At 37.2% G+C, this 24,832-nt stretch overlaps 1 protein-coding gene across 1 annotated transcript in view; it reads right to left on the bottom strand.

Annotated features, from left to right (window-relative positions):
- The window catches only part of ZNF292 (zinc finger protein 292), a 45,598-nt gene that overhangs the window by 8,361 nt on the left and 12,405 nt on the right, over positions 1-24,832 (bottom strand). The window contains exons 2-7 of the mRNA XM_062489863.1: positions 10,268-10,422; positions 9,708-9,786; positions 8,629-8,764; positions 4,738-4,940; positions 1,895-2,031; positions 548-689 (exon numbers count right to left, since the gene is read on the bottom strand). Coding sequence (XP_062345847.1) covers positions 548-689; positions 1,895-2,031; positions 4,738-4,940; positions 8,629-8,764; positions 9,708-9,786; positions 10,268-10,422 — 852 coding nt within the window. The remainder of the gene's footprint in view (positions 1-547; positions 690-1,894; positions 2,032-4,737; positions 4,941-8,628; positions 8,765-9,707; positions 9,787-10,267; positions 10,423-24,832) is intronic.

Here is a 24,832-nt window from a genome sequence, read left to right as displayed (position 1 = left end):
TTTATCCAAATAAACTGCATTCATAAGTGGCAATTCAAAAAGCCTTAAATTATAGTTTTGGGCTGTTTTGTGTAGTTTCTTATTTTCTTTCTAAATTTCCTGTAATTTTCCTTGTCTTAATATACACCCATCATTTCCTGTCCTCATAAGCTGATCCTCTCAATTTTCTGTAGTTTTTGAAATATGGAAAATAATGGTGAGGAATATCAGGGCTTGCTTACAGAAAATTCCACATTTAGAGGACACAGGCAAACCTAGAGGCTATAACCTGACCTTTAGTGTTTTCTTTATCTCAGTTGAGGCATCCAGCTTTTCTGTTTAACCCCAATCTTTTGTTCCAAATGAACCAAAGTTTTAATGATTCAAAATGAATCAATTTATAATTTACCTGCAGAAGGAAGTTGCTATGGCCTTTCCTAAAACAAATTAAGATTGCCCTGAAACTAATCTTACGCAGAAAGACAGGATATCAAAGAAATTTTCATAAATTTTCCTGATTACAGTTCCATTGAAAGTGCCAAAAATATTCTTTCAGGAGTATCCTTACCTCTGAATTAATTACTTTAATCAGGAAGAAAATGTGATAAACAGTCTTAGTTAACACAGAAAGTTGACGACATCTCTCTAGATACACTTGAATAGAAGGCTCTACCCTTTGCTGCAGTTTACTCCAGAAAAGAGTCAGTTCCCTAGAACAAGAGAACAATATTTCAGGGCCATCAATGCAACTATTCTGATAACAAGAGATGCAAGGCATTTTCCATTTTGTCTTTGGGGAAGGAAAGTCTAAAATTTATTCACACCTTATCTCTTATTAAAATATTTCATAAATTAATATTATTATAAATTATTATTATTAAAATAATAAAATATTAAGTATCTAAATTTCAAAATTATGACAATGACTCAATTCAGAAGGACAGTTCAGAATAAAACCAGCATTACCATAATTTATACTACGTAATTTATGCATTATGACTTATTGAAAAAAAGCAAAGTCTTACACAGTAGTTTACTATTCACAGACTGGAACTGCATATTTCTGAACTCTTAGTAATTACTAACATCTACAGACGATTGCCTTTTTTCTGTGGTAGATATATATTTTCTAAAGCTGTTCTGCTTTGAGAGCTGAATGTGACTGTGATTTAGCAAGAAATTAGCTCCCAAAGCCAAACACTATCACAGTATCTACATTATCTCACTTGTTCATTCCTCCTCAGGTGCAAATAGCCAAGAGTACTTAGTACCCTGTGGAATACTGCAACCCCCAAAACATTAGCAGAATCTCTTAAAGCAAAATCCTGTCTTCACCGTATTCTCCTGCTGCTACACATAAAATGGAGATGTAAAAACAAAGCAAATTCTTCAGGAATTATACAGGTTTGCTAATCAGCAGAAGGAAATTCAAATTCTAACAGCTCAAATATGTGCCAACAAAGACCAGTCATTTGCTCCCACATTAATGAAAGCAAGCCCTAAACAATAAGTATCTTCATCTACCTTATTATTATTGTGGTTATAGTAGTAGTGAAGAGCATCTTCCTAAGTTTGTTAGCGAAAGGAACACTGTGTTATTACAGGATAGAAAGAACAGTACTTATTAAATGCTGACATAATGCTGACCAGTTGCCTGCAGATATTAAATTTCTTATTTCTACAAAAAAAATATTAACCAACCATTGGTATTTGCCTCATCATAGAAACAGCTTTCAAATTCCTGTAATGGATGCTTGTCTTGCAAACCGCATTTCTTTTCTTTTTTAGCTTTCCAAGAGCCTTATCTCCTTCCCGTTTAGCTCACAGATTTTATCAGCTGAAGAAGGTTAACTTATGGCTTATGTATCTTCCCCAGGCTAAGTTTTTGTTCTTAGAAAACAAGATTCAAACTCACCAGGCACAATACATCTCCCCTTGCTGCAGCTGGCGTGATAGAAATGCTGCACATAGAATTAGAGCACTTTTTTCATCTCCATCAGATTCGAGGTTACAGATCATTTCTAAAGCATCTTTGCAATCTACCTCTGCAATCTAGAAGGGAATAAAGAGAAGAACAAGACTAAGAAAGTGGTTGCATTTTCAGACACAGTCACATTAGCCTTTGCAAGACAATAATTCAGAAGTGATAGAGATGAGCTTGAAAGCAAATCAGTCCATTTCTAGACAGTGTCAAAACTCATTATGCCACCAGAAAAACTGTTTTATTAAAGCGAACAAAAACCTTTTTCTTAGACATATGACTTATATGTATCTAGTGTCCCAGTCACCTAAGAATTTTAAAGTACATTAATTATTCATACATATCACATACATATGATAATAGTGATATGAAGACTTAAAACTTTAAATTGCAGCTTAACACAAAAAAGAAAACTACGTTTAATTCTAATCCAGTTTACTTGTCACTGATTTCACTACTGCTTTAATACAATGAGCTGGGTGGTTAATGAATATGAGGTTTAACATGAATGTTCCAGTACTTTTTAAAAAAAAACAAAGATATGAAGAAAAGGAAAGAAGCAGGTCATCTGAGTGCTGCTCCAGAAGAACACTACAGTCTGTGCAATATAAATTATTTGTCAAGTACCAATGGAAGTACTTCGTTTTGTGGCAAATCAAAGGAAAAATCACAGTTGCCCTGTACTTCTAGACAGCTGTATCAGTACTGAATCAGTGCACTTACTGCAACAACTGCTGTCTAATTTGATTCTCAGTATACTGGTTTGGTTACAACAATTAGTGCATCTGGCAGGACATGCTGGTATTTATTCTTTGACATCAGCAGTTGAAGAATAGCTTGGCTATGACAACAGCACTGCTGGAAGTCTCTTTTAAGAAACTGCAAGACCACCCAAAGCAAGAAACAGAAGTGCTCACCCAAACACCCAGCTGGTCCGGCACTCTGGGTAAGGCAGCAGCACAGCTGGGTTGGGCACCACGGTATCCAGCAATCAAACTACAATTTTGAATAGTACAACTACTTATTTTCACACCTCTAAATTGACACTTTGTAAATATACTAACAGCCCTTCACTGAATGTTATTTGAGGTTTAATAACATCAAACTCATCTTCTAAAGAAAGCTGCATTTCTTAACATGGAACAGTATAAATGTAATAGCAATTTAGACTGAAGGTCTGCTTTGCTCAGTGCCCCATCTCAGACAGGGACTATAATTAAAAGCTTGGAGAAGAATATGGCGAACCAAACTTGTAACAAGAGAACTCTTTTCATTAAAAACTTTTCCAGCCTCTCACACTTCCTAAAGGACCCTGTTTCTAACAAAGGTCTGTACAGGCCCAACCATCAAGTTTGTCATTCTAGCATTTCACATACTGCAGGTCTGAATTCTTCACGTTATTGAAGGAAACTATTAGATTAATCCAAGCCGAAAATTTGCTTAAATGTTACTTTCCTGCCTAGTCTGAATGGATATAAAGACTTCCACACCAATACACTTTTTTAATACGTTTTTTACTATTTCCTTACTGTTCTCACACTACAAAATGACTGTTCTTCTCAGTTCCTAAGTCCACCTTGACAAGTTAAAGCTTATCTGCCTTCTCTTTCCAAAATGGTTAGCAATACTGCAAATAGTGCTGCAGCTGAAGCTGCTAATCTAAGCAATATAAAGCTCAGAAATAACCGAGTTAGGTTCTCCCTGATAACCCAGTTTGAACTTATCTGTATGTTATGGCATCCAAAGAAACAAGGCTAAACCATTCCTTTTGTCCAGGGGATTCACGGTTCATTCACTGAACCAGCCCATTTTGTGTCGAGTAGTGAAAGAAGCCTGTTTGTTTGCAGGGTCATAAATTCCAAGTTCCATTGCATGTCTCCAGCAAACAAAGGAAAGATTGCACAGCCCATCACAGGCCCTCCTAGCCTGCTCTGTTCTGCTGAGACAGGGTCTGCAGCAGCCAGAGCTGGAAGGAGAGCAAGACTGATCCAGTTCTACTGAGTATCTGAAGAACATGCTCAGTGAGAAGCTGTCATCTTAGAATTTCATCTGAATCTAGGGTAGGAAAGTTTTCCAGCTCTAATCAGTGTACAACTCTTATCCCTTTAGGTTCAATCGCAATATGCTTAATATTTAACATTAAAAAGATGACAGCAACAAAAGGACAGCAGAGACACTGGCAGACAAGAAAAGTGACATTTACAGTTAGTTTTCCTTCAAGAAGGAAAAAGGTTCAGCTAAATCTTTGGACGGGGATGAGAAATGAAGATGCCATCTTAAAGAATGCAAGAGCAAAGCTGTCATCATCTCTCTGACTTCTGTATTTAAATTAGAAAGATTTTATATTACAAATCAATAATTTTGAAGTTACATTTATTCTCTGAACTACAAGCAGCATCTGAAGGGCCCCATTCTATGTACTAGGTATACACAAAAAACAATATAGTTTAAATAAAAAGAGTGGGAAAATTATTATCTTCACTCTACTCATGAGATCTGAGGCAGAATTTTAAAATACTTCAAGCAAAATCAAAGACAAAGTTGTGGCACAGCCAGAAAACATCTATTAATGACCTAATAAAACATGTCCATGAGTGATTTGAGTCATTACTACTCAGTGTAAAAGCGAGTTGAATGAAAAGAAAAAAGAGACCAAAAATATTTTAGATCATATTTTAGAAGAAAACCCTCTTCTTATAGAACACCAGCTTATGATCAGTGACTTTACTATCATTAAAGAAATAAGTTCAAGAAAAAATTCCTCAGTATTTACTTACTTCTTCCATTAGCCTTTCATTTGGTGATCCTGAACAAAGACAGACCAGGTAGGTTTGTTTGAAATTGCCTTTTGCACTGATTTCTGGATGGTCAGAGCAGAGTTTTGCCAGGGCAGTAGCTTGTGTTAATTGCTTTGTTTTCATTAGGTGCTTAATACGCATATCCAGCAGGACAGGGCCTTCTGACACTAAAAATTCATTCACTTAAAAAAAAAAAAAGCCAAAACATTATATGCGTGGTACAGAGTTAACGGACTGCATTTACTCAATCATGGTTGACCCCTAAAATTTACACAATTCAAAATCGATACAAAAGATACGAAGCAAAGTCAAGGACAAAGCTTCTTGGTGAACTGCCCTTCATCATAAAAATTCCCTGTCACAGACCTTTTATATACTCGCAGGTTTTAATTCATTCTAATTTCTTGGCTAAACAGCTGCACACAAAACAGACTGAGAGACCATATAAATATTAAAATATTTAGATACCATTTAATTATAGTTCTACAGAAAGACAACACAAAGCCACTACTCTCACATCCTTTGTACTCACGTGCAATGCCTTTTCTAACAGTTGCCTTTTAAATATCTTGCTACTGAAGGATACGTGACAAGTAAAGAAGTTTCTGAACCCATTTTTATTGGTGTGAAATGTTTCATGCTATACGCCCATAGAATACAGTCAAAAACCTTATAGTTCTTCAACCAAAAAAGTTTCTTTATTTGAAAAAAGAGGCTTATCTTGTACACATTTGACTGTGCGTAGTCTAAGACTCAAAAGAGACAGGTATTGAACTGAATTTTTCAGATATGCTCCCACCAGACCTAAACTCTGTAGTCTACACTAACAACCTAACTCTAGGTGCCTCAATGGAAGGTGTAAGAATCCTACAAAAAGGGGGAACAAAGGTTAATGTTCCGATTCTTAAATATACATCTCAGGTCTCATCCAGATCTTCAAGATCAAAATTGTTTCAGCTTTGAAGCATGAGGTTTAGTACTACCTCTAGAACATTTAAAGTCTATTGTTAAAACTAGACACACAGACAATGAATTTCCTTTAATCCTTTTGACATCAACCCCTCCCTGTAGATATAGGTAGATATACAAGGTAGATATATACTGCAAAAAAAAACCTCTTGGTTTTCAATTGCTCTCACTTTAATTTCATGACACATTCTCACATCTTTAAAAACAGCAGACTTTTTCTACTGTTTTTTGATTCTTTTGTGAAAACCAGCACATTCATTATACGGTTTCAGTATTAGGAGTATCTTGATCTTTTCTAAATGAGATTTTTTTCCCAGACTTTGAGTATTCCCAAAACCTTCTGGTCATCTGCAGTGCTCACTTTCTGACACATCTTGATAGGAACTTTCATCACATTGCTTTTAATTTCCTCCTCCTGAATTTCACCTGAATCATGGTGCCCATTCACTTAATTTCTATTTTCTTGACTTTTCAATTTCTATTTTGACTTGATGAAGAGTAAGTACTTTCAACAGGCAAAAAATTAATTCTCTCTGTAGTACCTGAACTATTAGAATATGAAACTTGGTTTGTAAAAAAAAAAAGCTCATCTCATTTTATTCTTTGCTTCTTCACATATATCTAGTTTGATTCACTACTATCTTTATTTCATGACTTCTTCTTCTAGCTGCTTATATGGAACATTACTAAAAGTTCATCTTGAAATGAAAATCAGGTCAACCATTTTCTTTACCACTTTAGTGCACAAGACCTTAAGGTAGAAAATACTGTCTTTTGCAGAAATCGGGCCTGTTAGACCCCTTCATTATCTTTCATGTATTTTCAGATTTATGGTTGAATTATCATTTCAACCAACTTCTCAGTTATCTGCTTATATCCTTGTACCCAGTTAAAAATGATCAGCAATGGCTAACTGATGTGTAAGAATATTCAGATCAAGTGAGCTCCTTCTTCCTCCCCCCGTGGCGATGAAGCTATGACCAGATTTGTATTCATGCAGGAACAAAGGAAAGCCAGAGCACACTAACAGACAATGGGTAGACAGTAAACCTTTTTTGTATTAATTAGAGGACATTGTAAGCAGCAGATAAATGTTCCTTTAATGGCATTACCAATGCATTATAAAAAACATTCATACCCCTGCCAACCCACAAATGACCCTGTGACTAACCACATTCAGTAGTCTAGCCTTGCTTTTCCCCTACCAGGTACCAATAATCCTTTCACCCACAACATTTAGTCCTGGATAGTCTGCCTGGAATAACATTGGAACATTTTACCTTATTTCTGTAACAAGATACAGGAAAACCTTAGACTTTAAGATATATTAGTAACCCAAGATGTTTCATTTTAACTTATTACTATAATTGCTGCATTTAATATTGTAAACACTCTGTTCTATCTGCTAATTCTCAGTAATCCCCTTCCTTTAGTGTTTACTGTGTCAGCCAGCCTACCTTGCATAAGCATCAGCACATTTTCTGTTATCTTCTCAACAAGACACAGGAAGACCTCGGGGTTAGAGTTACATATTAGCTCTTAAGCCATTATTCTAATCCTAGTGATTCTAACCATTACGTTTAACATCTGAAAGTTCATTCAAAACATGAATTTTAATTACGTTTGTTTTGTAACCGAACTAAAGCTGACATTTTAAGACAAAAGCCAGTGCTGGGGTTACAGGACTACATTTATGGTGGGGAACAGTCTTAAGGATAAGATTTTGAGGTTATTGGGGAAGGCTTTGCTTATTTTTTTTAATATTTGATGAATACATTTTATCATGCAGCGTCAATTTCAAAAGTTATTGTGAACAAATTGCTAGTCTACCAAAAGAATTATAATTCATAAAAATGCTTTGAGACACAAGTGGTGTTCTAGAACAAATCACTTAACCTCTATGAGTGTAAGCCCTGACATATTTAATGGGAACAACTACTGGAAAAATAATTGTCCTTTTTTGTGCAATGCTACCTCATCCATTAAAATTCACAAACGTTTGTGCAAGGCATGTGCAAAATTAATATAAAATTACAGAACATGAGGGAAAATGAAGATGTGCAGATAACATCTGACAGGTGGTAGTACAATCTACTAAATTTAGCAAATTAACCTGGACAGACTGGGATCTAACCTTTTAGACAGTTTCCCCCTTATATCCTTGAATCCCATAGCAGGCATGTCAGTTTCTACTACCAAGGGATTACATGCCTAGTTCACAAGAAGGACTATGAACTTTTATTACAGGTACTGCTCATACCATACACGGATTAAACCAGAGAAAATGCAATCCACAGATTAGTGGCACACAAGAGCATTAATAAGCTCCAGGCACTAACAGGTTCTCTGTGGAAGACAGTCCAGATTAATGCCACATTTTAGCTGACTAGAAGACTTAAAGAGCACAAAGAATATTTGCCTTACAAAGCTCTCATAATCCGACTACTAGACCCCTCATCAGATGTAGGGCAGGTACAGATCAATCTACCACCTTTACATTTTATCAACCTTGCTTTGGCCAAAGAGGATGAAGTCAGGAAGTGAATATACACATGGACAATCCACCTCCAAGAACTTCAGTTGCTAGTAAGGAAACTAATGTACTGGGTTTGGCTGGAGTAGGGTTAATCATCTTCCCATTGGCTGGTACAGGGCTGGATTTGGATTTGTGCTGAACACAGGGTTGGTAACAGAGAAATGTTTTTGTTATTGCTGAGCAGGGCTTACACAGAGCCAAGGCCTTTTCTCATTTTTGTACTGCCATGCTGGTGGGGAGGCTGGGGGAGCTTGGGAGGAGACACAGCAGGGACAGGTGACCCAAACTGACCAAGATCATAATAATATTTCAATGTATCATAAAAATGAAGCATATTTTATCCCAACCATAACTTTAAATTTTACCTTTATCTGGGTCCAACTGTTCCTGGGACAGAATACCACACAATACTGGGTTCTTCCACACTCCCTTCTCTTGTGTAAGTGTTGTTAAAATGTGCAGTTCCCGGCTGCCATTTTCCATCAAGTTTTTATGAGCCATCTGAATAATATATTTTACAAAACAAGGTATTGTTTAAAAATGACATAAATAATGTGCCTTTTGTACTCCTTTATACCTTCTGCTATCAAATTAACACCTTAACAGATAGAGAGTTAAATGTGTAACGTAACAGTCTTAACATTCAGCCTACATAGGTTTTACTTTTGTCTCTGTTGCATAAGACATAAGCTGAGAAACCAAAACAACTGACTGCCTCAAACTCACCATGAAACTTATTAACAGGGCTACTTCTGAAATTTCTGAAACTAATTTTGAAATAGGCCTCTCTTTTAAAAATGGATGAACAATTTCTCTAGTCCACATATTGTTCTGGTATCAGGTGCCTAAACTTTATCTTCTCAAACTCTTCAGCAGCTCAATTTCTATGTACTGGAGACACTGAAAAAATATTTTTATAATGTCAAAAGATATTAGCTGTTAAGATCTCACTGCATGGTTCTATGCAAATATGATTAAGCAGCTGAAGTCTTAAAGTAAATTAAAATATCTTCCACTGCACTCATATCCTAGAATAAATTCTGTAAGCAGATGTACACTTGGAAGCAAACTAAATACCTGCAAAAATCTGTAGCTTAAGTAGCAACACACAACTCACACTGGTCTCTTAAAAAAAAATAAAAACAAAGAAACAAACAAACAAAAAAAACCCCAACAAAACAAAACAAAGCCCCAAGAAATGGCTGAGAGTGTTAATAATAAACTATATTTTAAAATATGAATTTTCTTTTAATACTCTGTTATATCTTTTCTCTACAGCTGCTGCATGCAGACACGTGATATTATCTTTAGCAATTACTGCAGAGTATGTAGGATTTCCAGCTGAAGGCCTTGATCCTTACAGTCATACTACATACTCAACATCCCTAGGTGTACAAACCATTATGAAAACCTATTAAGTCTTAAGTTCATGAACTGAACTCACCTGTACAAAAGCCTGAAATTCTTCCCATTTATTTTCAGGTAGGTCCAGAGGCAGACACAGTAGAAGTTCAATACAGCTTCTGGAAGCCAAAAAGGAGTATTATTTGAGGCAATTTTTGATGCTGAAATTCGTTGAAATTAACAATTCTTTATTCTAATATCAAAATAGTTATTTGAAACATCAGCCATGAAATAGTTTGCTTCCTTGAACACATAAAGAAAAGGTCATGAACACTCTTGCAGAAACTGTAGAAGCAAATTCTCTAGAAGACACCATAAAAAACATCATCATTCAATCCAACCCTGTAAAAGCCTGTGCAAAATGATGCACTTTCAGACAGTATGCAGATCAATAATAGCAAAGTGCTTCAAGCCAGGAGTGTTGGCTTGTCCTAAGCTGGGAATCCTTCTTGCCTCAATTCCAACAACCAGATATTCTTCCTTACATACAGCATCCACCATGAGGAAGGTAGGTGCTGAGAACTGGATTGGGAAAACATTTAGGCAATGAGAAGTTAAGACCAAACAGAGTGGTTTTAGTAACCAAAACAACATACTCACAGTGCTAAACGTTCAAGCACAAAGGCTACGTTTTCACACTCAGAGGTAAGGTAAGGTCGTGCTTTAACATAACTTCGGATAGCCACCGTGTACACCTCCAACAGAGGCAGAGGATCTTCTGATGTCTTCCACTTCTCTGCATATTCTAACAAAGTCTATTTAGGAAAAGGAACAAAAAAATCCAAAAATCAGGAACAAATGTATGTTTAAAATTTTGTATTTCTCACTAGTAGATCCCCTTAATATGAATTACGTATTCTCAAAGCATGCTTTTTTCCCTTAAAATTTACTGTTTCATTAACAACTGACACTTAAGACTCCACACACAATCATTCTCTGATTAAATAAAAGCATTATGACTGACACTTCCTCCCTGTGATAACATATGATGCACTTTACATTCCTATTTTCCACGTACAGAAGCCTGAAGAGCATATCATAGTTAAGGGCTGAGAACTCATTTTTAGAAATTCATAACTATAGTTCAGCTTCTAAAGCAAGCAAATTTGAAAGTATTAGTCTTTATTTTAACTTCTCTACTTCCAGGAACAGTTTTACTTTTCCCCTGCCTTGCCACCTTGAAGATACAGGTTGTCTTCAGGACATTGCTTTTTACATGGCTCTGAAACGAGTACGTTCCATACATTTCAAAGACACCATCTGTATATCAAAAACTCATTAGTAAAAAAACTGTTTTCCTACTTGCCACATGAATACCTAGAGACAGTGATTTCAAACTAAAATTTGTAAGAGTCATGAAATAAACACCACCAACCGAAGTGCAGAAGACTTCTATTCATTTCAGTCAAGGCCAGGGGACTCAGACACACATTTAGGCAGATAGGTAGTAAGGCTCTCCAGCCAACATCCCAACCACAACCCCCATGGATTTCTCCTATCATGCCTAGGGTAACTTGAGGGATTGCAAACTAACTCCTACACCATGGCAAGTTGCATGGAGTCTGTCATATTACAATGACCAATTTTGCTGTTTGCTTCTTGAGGAGCATAACACACAGAAAGCTGAGAGTAAGAGCAGTTTTGACTGTCTGATGCCCTGCAGAAAGCAGGGCCATTACAATATACTGTTTGGAGGAATATGTTGATGGAGCTGTGTGTATCCTGAAGAAGAGAGACTCTACAGCCTTTCTGGGCAACCTGCTTCTGAGTGCTTAGAATCCCATTTATTAGGATTTTCCTCCAGCGGTACCTAAAGAAGCAGTCCCACAGGTTCTCAATAGAGGGATTAATCCCTCTCTAACTGCTGCTAGCACAGTTGAGGATGTAGGAAGTGCTCAGCCAGGGCACACTGGAGGTGATCAGGAGAACAGCTGGGCTGGTGGCCCAGAGCTGGTCCCAAGCCTCTTCTGGTGCATGGGGGCTATTCCCTCCCAACCCCCCAGCTTTGTGCTCACCATAGCTGAATTATGTTGGTGCATTCCCCCCGGATACTGAGCTCCCTCCCAACAGTCTCTCTGACTTCCCTTACCTTTCTTGCTCCCACCAAATCACAAAAGTGCAGATGATGTGCTCTGTCCCCTCATTCAGTTACTAATAAAGAAGTTACAAGAATATTTGCTCCAGTATTTGACAAGAGCTTTGACAGGAAGCCACAAGTAGCTGGCTGCCACCTGGACTTTGTAATACAAAGTCTTTGGGACCCACTTCAGGTAGCAGACTATTTAGTAGATTTGTTTATAAGAATACCGTGGGAGATGAAGTATTAGGATCTGCTGATGTCTGGCAGAAAATCATCTGCTGCTATCCTGTTGTTTGCAGAACCACCTACTTCACAGAAGGAAATCAGATTTGTTTGTGTGAAAGCATGTTACAGAGTTCATCCTGTCAAGGACATTTAGCAAAAGTCACAGTTCTCCATTTTTTTAAGGTCAGCTGTAATAAAACTAATTTTGACAACATTGTTTCAATTCTGACAAGGTTTGTTCTTGTAAGGAAAATCAGAGACCTCTGAGCAACAATGTACTTCTGCTACGGAGTCCCTCACATACCTGAACAAGAAACAGAGTAAAATGGTTCTCAACTCATTTAAAGCCAAATGTTGAAATTTGGTTGATTTTTAACATGTTAGTACAACTATCTAAAAGAACTACCTATGTTTGGGATACAATGTAATTCAAATGATAAAATGGAACTTGGTGCAAGTTTATATATCAGAAAGTAAGAAAACAAAATGTTAACTATTCTAGAAAGGCAAGCTGTCATATTAAAAAACAAGATGAAACAAACCAAGGTTTATTGCTGTCTTCAAATCTACTAAACACAGCTTAAGTGAAATTCAGCATTGTCTGTCTATGTTAGCTGTCTGTACTGAGTAAACCAGTGCTAATATTAAGAACATTAAATTTAAAATTCTTATATTTGGCAATATCCAAATAAATCCTCTCAATGAAAAATGTCAACTATACTGAACTGAATCAGAAATCTGTTTCATGTTGTCATTTGCAATTACAATACATCACCATATATTGTTCTCCCAAACAAAGACCCAAAGGTATCTCATTCAAGGATGTAACAGGTAAGAAATATGCAAGTTTTGGCAAAGTGCTTCATTAAAGTCTGGTTTGGTTTTAAAGGAGCTCTTACTACACAATCACTATGTAAACAAGTTACATACTCCATCTCTCCCCTGCAGCAAAAGATGCTTCTGAGCATCTAGTGCTTCCTACTGAAACCTTGAACCTGACTGGAATATTGTCTGTTTTACTGTAACACTCAACTGGATGCTCTCCCAAGAGCAGCAGAAAAGCACCACAGATCATGGCAGAGTAATTATGGGAGAGCAAAACAGAACTGAAGCATGAAAGAAAAAACAGAGGAAGACTGAATAAACAAGCTCACAATACTAGCAAACAGTATTTCAGTACCACTTGGCAATTCTGCTCAATGCACTAGAATAATCAGACCAGAACAAAGTAGTTGCCTTCAAAGAACCTTGAAAGAAACTCCAGCAAAAAGCTTACCTTTGTCCTAATACTCTCATAACCAGAAGTTCTATAATTTCCATCACTGACTTGTCACATGCAACATGTTTAAGGATGCTAGTGACAAAACAAAGCTGAACAAAAAAACAGCCCAGAAAAGTATACTTTATATTCTTCACTTTTTGGGTCTTGGAGCAATGTTTTGGATGGAAAAGGCAATACCTTCTTCCCTTTTTCCAGCTGATAAAAGTAGTCACATTAAAAGAGTGAACAGAATATACTTCAGTTTACACGAATGCCACAGACCTGTAAAAGTAACCCTCTCTCCTAAAACTGATGTTGTTTCTTCTTAAGAATCCACCAGAGCAATCAGTACTGTACCTTTCACAGTACAGTACTTGCAGAAAATTTAAAATAAAAAGCACAGTGATATAATCCTTTTGAGTTATGGAGGAAACTTCCTTTAAGTGTTTTGGAATGACTTGCATTTTTGTACTGGAAAAAACACCACACAAATGCTTTTTGTTAAACGAGTATTACAGCTTAACCAATTTCACACTTGCTTAAAAGACAATTCTCCCTGTAAAGGGAAAATGTGAAAACAGATCGCTGGTGAGACTGAATAAAAGAGGGACAAACATGGTAATCTGAAATTCAGAATAGCTTACTGTTCATACTGATTCATAGATATGTTGGGAAAATGCTTTGCATTAGTTTGGAATGCTACTTAGCTCAGACAATTAGCTTTATAATTGGAGATAAACAGTTAAAACTAACACTGACACCCAAAATTACTTTCCTTTCTGATTAATTTAAAAAAAATATATACTTCTCTCTTTAGACTAAATATATATTTTAAAAAACCCAAACCAAACAACAATAACCAACCTCCCAAGTGGTAGCTAACATATAAGACCAAGGCAGTAACAGCACAAACTACCATTCAGTTTTACCCAGCTTTTATGCAAATTGTTCAAACTTGCTACAGCTGGCCTGGAAGCCAAATAGCCAAATCTGGTCAAGTAACTTCTGTCCATAAGGTAAATTGATATTTAGGAAGCTGATCTATGAAGTCATGAATCCTGTTTAATGCTTGAAACACGTTATTAATTGATGTAAATTTAATTTTTTAATTAGGCCCACCTACTTTTACTCATCTCCTCTTCCAAAGACAACAAACAACAAGATAAATGCAAGCTTCAGCAAATGAAGGACATTTCCAGCTTAGCTACCAAGCCAGGACAACATATCCTGGAACTGTCTCAAAGTGTGGAGGACAAGAAGGAAGAAGGGGTAACAAAAAAGGAGGCCGCAGGAAGGTATAACTAAACGATTGGTCATCTAAGAAGTGTGACTAAAGAGTATCAAGAATATTCTCACCTGCCATTGCAAAGATGAAAATTAAGGAAGAAACTGACAGTCTCGGTAGAGAGACACTGATTCATAACACAACAAGTGACCATTGAGACCTGTAACAAGAAGACCAGGAGATCTCAAGTTTCATGGTAGGTGGTCAGCGTGCCAAAGAACCTCCAGCTAGGCAGTATCACCATCCAGTCTGCACATGGGGGGATACTGAAGACTGCTGACCCATAATGACAGAACCCTGCTGGAATTCTCCCAGATAAATAGGAACTTTACAGAAATACCATATAGTCATTAATACCAGAAAACTGGATGAAAGAAGAGTTATAAAAGTGCTTGCAGAAACTATCACAGTACAATGAAGATCACTACAATCCACATCCAGATTATTAAGAATAAATGGAAGCAAATAAAATCTAATTTTTAAGATACGAAGTTCAGTAGCAGTTATTCAAAACAGATGTAATCAACAGATTGATGAATTCTCAGAACACACCATCTGACAAAAAGTATTCGGAGTGTTGGTGACCTGTTACTACCATCTTTTAAAAGTGGCAAACACACTGTAAAAAGAAGAGAAAGTTTGCACTATAACATACTGGCACTAATTTCAGCATTAAATAGTGCTAATTTTATCTCATATATGTACATCAGCCACTTCCAAGCAATTACGTGAACTATATTAAGTATTTACACCCACCACACCCTTCAAAAATATTCATAGTATGACAGATTTCCTTGTCTGGATGTCTCTAGACTATACAGCACAGCCATTATACACAGAAAATCAAATTCATTCTGCTTCGCTTAATGAATCAGTGTTGTGCTCTGCTTACAACCATAAAAAGAAAGAATTTTACCCCCAGCCCTGGGCCTCATTCAGTTATTTATCTCCCTAGTCAGGACATAGTTGTTAATCAAGCCAAGTACTGTATTCTGAGTACAGCAGCAAAAGTTTTGTTCCACTGTGAGACTGAAATAGGCATTTTATTTTAGCAGCCACTTACACAGTCAAGAATCCTCCAGGAGCAGAATAATCTTGACCTGTACAATAAAAATAAATATGTACTATACCTGTGACTTAAACTGTGGATAATGTACAGCCACAGATAACATTCAGACAATTTTCAATCTTTACCAGAACCCTTACCAGAATATTGCTGTAGCAACCCACCCACCAGAGGATGCTTTACTGAACAATCTTCTTTACTAAAACTAGCCCTACAACATCAAAGCAGTGGTATAATACGTTTCATATTAAAAGGCATCATTATTTACTGTTAACAGGAGTTACACGAAAGTATGGTCCACATCTACATGCTTCTTCAGCTCTGAAAAACAGATTCTTACCCTGAACACACCCGAATAAGGGTAAGCTTATTTAAATTTATGTAAGGACATGCCTGGGACTGTCATTTTCATTCCCTGTTACACCCAAAGGACTAAGAGGCTGGGAAAGTGACAGACAGTGGTCACACCGGTAAGATGCAGCTCTCAACTCCAGTAAGCAGCAAAACCTTTATTTCAGTTACTTTCTTCAAGCATATCCACAAAGAGTGGCTGAAGGAACTCCCTCCACGAAATAAACTCCACAGTGGCAGAGGCAGCAAAGCAAAGAGCGAGCTCTGTGCACACAGGCAGGTCCAGGAGCTACAGCACTTCTCAGTGAGATCACTCTGCCACTAGCTGTTCACATGGAGCATTCCTACAGAGGCAGGGCTCCCCTTGACACAATGCCTCTCACTCCTCCAGTACCTGCCAACAGCTGATACAAAAGAGCAGCTGCTTTCAGATGAACCACCAATGGCCTGATCCAAGAAAACATGTCCAGCCTTATTCAAAGCTGGTGAAGAATGGCTATCACCAACAAAAATTAGAAAGGAAAGTGAGGGTTCCAGTCAAGAAAGGGTAACTGAAGAAACAGTGAAGCAAGTCGCCCATATGAACCATGCATATGATTTAAGAATATTTTTCTTGGCATAGGATTCTCCCCCATAAAGGCAACAATATGTTCTAATAACCAGAGCCACTTACAGCTTGTATCACGAGACAATGGATCATGAGGAAATGAAAATTACTTGGAGATCCTGAGTTTGGTATCATCATACAGAGGAATATGCAGAGAAATGCTATACATTGTAATGAGCCTGATAACATCACCACTGGAGTCAAATCAAGTTCCACTGACTGCTTTGGACTGGCTTAGAATCCGATGCTTAGGATTAAAGGGACTGAAAAAAGACATACAGCATAATTTGATCCTCAGGACTTCATCTTGGGACCAGTGCTTTTAAGTATCTTCATCCATGACCCAGACACTGAGCTGAAGTGCATCCTCAGCAAGTTTGCAGATAGTACAAAGCTGAATGGTGTAGTTGACCAACAGAAGAAAGTGATACTATCCAGAGGGACTTGGACAAGCTTGAGAACTGGGTCTACAAGAACATCATGAAGTTCAAGTCCAAGTGCGAGGTGCTGCACCTGGGTCAGGGTAATCTCAGATGCGAGTATAAACTGGGAGAACTCATTGAGAGCAGCCCTGAGGAAAAGGACTTGGTTGTTCTTATGGACAAAAAGCTGAACATAAGCCAATACGGTGTGCTCACAGCCCAGAGAGCCAACTGCATCCTGGGCTGCATCAAAAGAGGGCTGGCTAGCTGCTCAAGGGAGAGGATTCTCCCCCACCACTCTGTCCTTGTGAGACCCAGCCTGGAGTGCTGCATCCAGCTCTGTGGTCCTCAGCACAAGACTGACATAAGCGTGGCTGAGCAGCTCCAAAGGAGGCCACATAGATGATCGGAGGAATGGAGCAGCACTCCTATGAATAAAGGCTGAGAGAGCTGAGGTTGATCAGCACACAGAAGACTTTGGAGAGACCTCACTTAAGGGGGCTCATAAAAAGGAGGGGGTTGAGAAATTTTGCATGAGCAGACAGTAACAGGACAAGAGGTAATGGTTTTAACTGAAAGCGGGTGAGTTTAGATTAGATGTTAGAAAAAAAATCTTTACTCAGAAGGTGGTGAAGCTAGATGTGTTATCCCAAGCACTGCTCAAGGCTGAGCTGGATAGGTCATGTGCAACCTGATCTAGTGAATAGCATCCCTGTCCATGGCCTGGAACTAGACGATTTTTAAGACCCCTTCCAACCCAAACCATTCTATGATTCGATGAATTTTGTAGTCAGGTTCCTCAGGTGGTCGTGAACCTGACCTTCATTTAAGAATGATTTTGATCTCCCAGTCCCTGACTTATGGTGAGACGATACATTAAAATGATTTGTGGTATCTCTTCCTCCCTAGACTATAATAAAGAGAAATTAAAAAAGCAGGGGAAGAGATATAACTATGATTTCTTTCAGTATTTCAATAGCTGAAGTTTGTGTGTTTAAGCCTGCAAGTTTACTAGACTAATAAGGAAAGATCTCACAAAGTTATTCTTCCCAAACATCAGCTGCCAAAATATTTTCCTTTTCCAAAAAGTACATGAAAAAGTGTTTCTTGTCAAAATCATAGGTCATTTTTCAGACACTCTGAAAAGCAGACAATTCTCTTAATTTAGCTTGTAATGACAGAGATACACACACTACAATTAATTAAGTCAATGGTCAGTCCATAACCTGAAAGACAAGGACTTAACTTTTTTTGAAGGAATAAATCACCTTACCATGGCAATACTATTATCTGACAATAAGACATGGGGTGTGAGATATGATTTAAACAGGTGTTCTTTGTGAACTGTTGTCTTCTACATTAGATCATGTTCGAAAATCAGATCAAGTGCCAGACATTGCTTTAAAATGCATACAACAAAAGTGAAAGCAAGTATTTTACAGTACCACATACTGTTTCTACCACATCTCATCATCTAGATGATGTCTTCTTTTCCCATGCAAACTGAGGAAAAACAAGGCTGTAACTATTTGCATCAGGTCACAAAATATATTGTCTGTAGTCAGCTAAAGAACAGTACAAAAAGATAATTGCAATTCTAATACTGACCTTTAAAAGCTTCATGCTACTACTGCTAGCAAGTATTTCAACTCTTGCTTCCTCAAATTTCTTGTGTGATACTACAGATGAGCAAGAACTACCTTTCAAATATAGACAGCTGTATTTTAAGAATGTAATGCACAGTAATAGTCTCATCCCTGCTTGTCAGTGTGCAAGGTACTAAAATATGCAATGATGAACCATGAGAAATAGGCAAAGCAAGACACTGGAGCAGTAAGGGTATGAAAATATTGGTTGTGTCTACTGAAAGTCTTCTTATCCTGAGTGCTGCTGAATGTGAAGAACACTGACAATGTAGCCACACTGACCTGGGAATAAAACAGAACAGATGATGCCTCCTGGTTTTGTATCACCAGAATCCTCTCTTTGTATGACAAAACTGAATTAGCCCTGAAAATAAGACATAAGACTCTTACCATTTAAGCCTAAACTGAAATTAAAATGGAAATGTATCCCAATACCTATCCCAACTTGCTCCTGAACTGACAACTTTCTGCTTTTGACACTTTAAAAGTAATTTTACTGAAGCTTAGAAAAGTGAGATTTACTACATCTCTAGTAAAAAATATTTTCCCCTTCACGATTCTGTACTTCATTTTCGTTGCCTTTTGCACTGATCTCCACACCTTGCAGATCATCACTAAATGAAGACATAAATTTAAAAGTCTGACTAATAGGCCCAAATAATTTCTTTCTACGGTATTCCCTCTCCAACAAAGGAGCTGGCTACTATTCAATTACCAAAATAACCCAATTAGTAAGATTGAAGACACTCCCCCAAATACTAACTCCAAGGATCTACAATCTTAAGCCAGTTTTCACTTCCAAAACTGCAACCTATCTGCTTCTCCCAGAAAAAGCATTTCCCATGAATGTGCTTCACATTGTTGGCCTTTCAGGTATGGTAGTCACGAGCTACAACTAACTCCTTATTTTTAACTATTACTCAAAAGAAAACAGAACAGAGATTTGAAACTGCTTGTTAAACTCTCTTTTTCCAGGGGAGTTAAGAGCACCATGAAATATTCAATAAAGTTCTTGCAGTATCCATGGTTCCACAAGGACTGTTCATCAGTACTGGAATGCCACACAGACACAACTCTCTGCTCGAACTTGAGAAGTGTCCAGCAGTCACACCCTGCCAGTAGATAAGCTCGCTGACAGCTCCTGCCTGCAGGACCAGTATCTTTGAGGAAATATTGAAGAATCTCACATGTGCAGCACTCCATCACAGAAGCACACAAGGCAACTGTGCACAGGCACAGCTCCCAGATGGTGCCACATTAAGGGTGTGCACACTTTCTGATACTAGGGTAATAAAGTATTTTGATGTCTCACTACAATTTGGGCAGATACAGAAACTTCTACAAACATTTAATAAATATATATATCTATGCAGTTGCTTTGAGATATCCAAGATGAACAAATTTCTTTTAAAAATGAATATACTGGTGCTTTTTAATACCAATAAATTCACTGCTGAAATACTTACATGAAATATAAATGAACAAGAAGGGGTTTTTTTTGAATCTGTGAATTATATTCTAAATGTAAAAATAAAGCTGTTATAAATAAATTTATTGTACATGCATAAATTCCTCAGAACAGAACAATATAGTGACAAATAAAACATCTTTAAAAAAGGAGTAAAAAAATGCTGAATGGCGACTAAAATGCTGTTTTCCAGGAATAAAGACAACAGAATGAAATGCTATCTAGTCTTTTTAGGATAGCCAGGGAAAAAACTTCTCAAATTACATGCAGAGGTGACAAGCCCTTGAATGGCAATAGAGCATGGGCACTGAAGAAAATGCTAGAAATTGCAGGACAGCTGAGTCCCTAACAAAGTCCCTGAATCCTAAGAGATGAAACACAAGGAACATGCTGACTTGATGTGGATCCTTAAGTATCTAGGTATAGTCATGATGTTGATGCTATCTTCTGACTTAACAATAGCAGAATAAAAGGTTTTGGTTACCTATTACACTGATTCTTGGGCTGAGGCTAAACATCCATCTCATTCAAGACAAGTTCATTTTTGAAAGCTGTATTTTTCAGAGTAAAATTGTGAGCCTTAAGCATAGTCTCACTGACTTCTGCACTCAATAAAGAACTGAGCATACGATGAAGACAGCATGGTTCAAATTCCTGGAAAGCTGATACTAGTCTACTTTTAAGGTCAATTTATGATAGTTTACAAACTAAGCTGGGCTTCTGGCCTTGAGTCTTTTGTGCAATTCCAGCCCTGTGCTAGTATCATTACTGAATCACATGAAAAGCCACAGAACCAAACTGGTAAAATAGAAAAAAATCTCTAAGTAAGTGAAAGGATCTCTCCCTTCCAAGTGGAGCATCAGTCCTAGTTTGCAATAGTAAAATCATCTGCACCCCAAGAATTCAGTGTAAAAGATATCAATTAGAAGAAGACTAGGATGACAGTAGGCATGACCAATGAGCACAAGACCAAGCACTGGGCAACCATCCTCACAGCTTCTAAAAAGGAGTTGTTTCAAGAAGCATTTCCAGACTATCAGAACTTAAGTGAACACAGCAACATTGCTTGTGATGCCTCCCTCCGGTAAGGAAAATGAACTGACTGGTTCAGAAAGAGCTTTGTAACATTTGTTCTTTTTAATGAAGTATTTGAGATACTAAAAATAAATTTAAAATCCAAATTCAGACATATCTGGAGTCAAAAAGATTTCATAGCAATACATTAGTATCAGGTGATGTCTCTGTGGAGTCCCACAGCAAAGTTACATCATAAAGGGACACACGCACAAAAAAATCCTTACAGTCCTAAACTACAATTATTCTCAGCCTTGATGACCTAAAGCTTCTAGAGATGAAAACCGCATTTTATTTTTGTGATTTCTCTCCTTGCCTTTCTCTCCTCCTTGTTGTTCAGTGCTTTACCAGAAGATGGAGAACAAGCCCTTTATCACATAAAAAGCCAACTGCTGCAACTTTTTTTTTTAAACTGTGTGATTAAGGTTCCCATGAAACATTCCCACTTCGAGGAAAGTGGAGGCAGCTAAGGAATCGCTGGGATGCAACCAGCATTTACATTCACTTCATACAAAGACAAACTACCCAACTAAGATGGCAAATGAACAGAGTATTCAAGCAAAAATTTGAACAGTTCTTGAACTAGTTCTGCATGTCAAGAAAATCTTACTTCTATGTCTCATTTAAACCAAGTCTACCGCAGACTGACCATGAGACTTTGCCATGAGTCATTAGAAACAAATACTATAGCAGATGATTTTTAAAGCATTTCAGGGTAAATTAAATGGTTACATAGTATAAACCCCATCTCCTGCCTTTTAAAAAAGTACAGGAGAAAAGGAGGGAAGAAAAAATATAAGTATCTTTTGCTTTTGCTGTGGTATGACAACCTTCTGATCAAGACATTCTCCACATCACCACGATCATAATCAATCTTTATTTTCCTTTCACCTTTGTCTCCAACAGAAAAGCTCAAACATAAATGACCTGTTTCCATTTTGGTTTTCAGCTGGGGATACCCTACAGGCAATTTTACAGACTTTTAGGTTAGAACAACACTTACACAGAAAAACACAGATACTTCAAACCTGTCCACAAGCATCAGACAGAACAGCATCCACCTGAAATACTGCTGCTATCACAGATTTTCCATAATAAAATCAATGAAACCAGTTTTTCTTTATTTAGAACTGTAAACAGACAGGTCATTTTACATCAAAACAACACAGCACTGTACTTCTAAATAATTTCCAATGCAGTTAAATGATGCTAATTAAACCTGGCACTACTTAACTGATTCAGTGTTTGTTTACCAAGGCTTAGCACTGTTACCTTGATTTTGTAGCAACAGAAGTGCTTCAAGAATATTAGCTCTTGCCCGTCTGTTACTGTAACACAAAACAATGCAGAATCAAACAGCAGAACTCCAGCAGGTACACAGTCTCAGACTGCATATACAAAACTATGGACGACAATCTAATGCAATTGTATTTTCTACAAGACAAGTACTATTTAAATTATGGTTATGATCAAAGAACATTAATCTCAATTTGTACTCAATTTTCATTTTTAAAACCTATCAAGATTTTAAGTTGTTGATATGCTATTTTTACTTGAATGTGTCTTCTGAGTTGTTTCACAATAAAGTTGTTAAGCAAAGTATAACTCTAGAAAGCCAAGACTCCTTTGGCTGAAGAATCAGATGATGATGCTTTAATTCTAATGGAGATATTGACTTGTGCCCAGAAGACAGGACAGAAGCCAAAGTCTTAATTCCATCACTTACTACAAGATTGTATTTAAGCAATTGTTTTCACTCTCAATTTCTGCAGGCATGGTGCAAGCTATCCATTTTTTTTCCCATTACAACTCCTCTACTGACAGGCTGCAGTTCCAAACTTTGCTGTTTTTTTCATTTCCCTTCAAACAGAAAACTCCAGCTGCTTTCACACTTTGCAAAGCCATCCTAACATCACATCTACCCTGCAGCCGAAAGCAAGGAAAAGTCATGTCAAGATTAGCAAGTCCTGAATCAGTAAGTCAAGACAGACTCATTCAGAGATGAAGTTCAAAACCACAAACTGAGTTTGCCAATTAGGTTCTGGTCTACAAAAAGCTCACAATGACTATACCATTCCAGTGTAATGCACAAGGAGTGGATAATACAGCAGAAAAGAGGGTTCTGAGAACCCAAGTCTCCAGTGAACCCATCACAAGTGGTCATATTTCACACTGGCATACAGCTGATTCCATTAACTGGACACCCATTAGCAGCTGAAGCAGGCTGTCTGCAACTGCTTCTGGAGCACAGCTTCTGGTTTAGTTTAATGCAAAAGACATTAAAATTTCCACACTACAAAGCTCTTCTACTATGTAAAAAGAAGTGTGGTAACAGGGGATGATCAGATCACTCTCAAAGCAAACTCTGTGTCTGATCCAGAGTATTAACATATAGGAACCCACCCTTTTGGTTCACATGTATCTTCTAAAACAGGTCTTTCAATCACTGCCTCATTCACCTACTAAAGAGAGAATTTCAGTACACTAAGTCAGACTGTATGAGCCTGTATGCTTTCATACTCATCTGTGTAACAGTGATTCTCCTTCCACAGACAAAAAAAAAGCCAACCAAGTTCTGCTCACCCAAGTATTTGAATTACCACCTAAAACTGTTTTTTATTACCGGTACCTTCAGATACCTGATATCCAGATGCATATGTATGCACTCCATGATATAGATACCCATCACTTAATAAGAACTGATATTTTGGTGTTATCTAAACAAAGAAAATATGAGCTCAAATACCTCCAAGTACTACTTCCCTGAACAGTTTTAAAGGTAATCTGTAAAAGTGTTGCAAAACTCTATCCATCTACAAGCCTTTTCTAAAATAAACATTCTCCCCCTATTATCCTCTTAATTTTTTTAATTCTCAGACTAACCAAGTAAATCTAAAATCTTGCCTATCAAACCAGAACACAAAGAAATAACTGATCTATAACTGCACCTTTTTTTTTGTGGCAAAACTGGAAAAATTAACCATACGTATCTAGGTTTTATGCTCAAGCTCCACCAGAAAAGGAAAAGGAGCTTCACAGAAACAACAAAAAAATCAAGACAAGCAATAACTCATTCCTCTGTTCATACTTAAGGAAAGCTATCCTCTCTGGGGACTTTTTAGAGACAACAGATAAGTTCAGAACACAGAGAGACAACAGGTAGTTGTTAAAGAACGGATACTACTTGCTGACTAATTTTGATTCATTAGAAAGAATTAGAATACTTTTGAAATCCAGTAAACGTAACCAACTACCCTGCAATGAATGATTCATTTTCTCAGTCTGTTCAACCACTACACATTCATACATATATTCAGTAGCTTATAATGTAACTACATATTTTGTGGTTTATTATGCAAAAGTTGAGTACCATTCCACCAAAATTAGAAAAATATGAAAGTTGAACAAAGACAGAAAGTTAGTAAGAACTAACATTAGCTACTTTTTAACTCTTGCCTAAAGAGATTATCCTCAAATAATCATGCCTACTTAGGTTTCTTTTGTGGTTATTTTTTTTAAAAGAACTCATTGCAGCTCTAGTTACCATTAATATGTAATTACTAAACATTTCAAAGATTCTGAAAATGCTAGAGTGCACTGAGTACTTGAACTCCCCTCTCCTCTCCCTACACATATTTACACCACCTAAGGCATTAATGGCCTTGGGTGACTTATAACTT

This window comes from Cinclus cinclus, chromosome 3, assembly GCF_963662255.1.
Source record: "Cinclus cinclus chromosome 3, bCinCin1.1, whole genome shotgun sequence".
Classification (NCBI taxonomy): Eukaryota; Metazoa; Chordata; class Aves; order Passeriformes; family Cinclidae; genus Cinclus; species Cinclus cinclus.
Note: the sequence above shows the minus strand (reverse complement) of the source record. Positions and strands in the feature narration are given on the sequence as shown.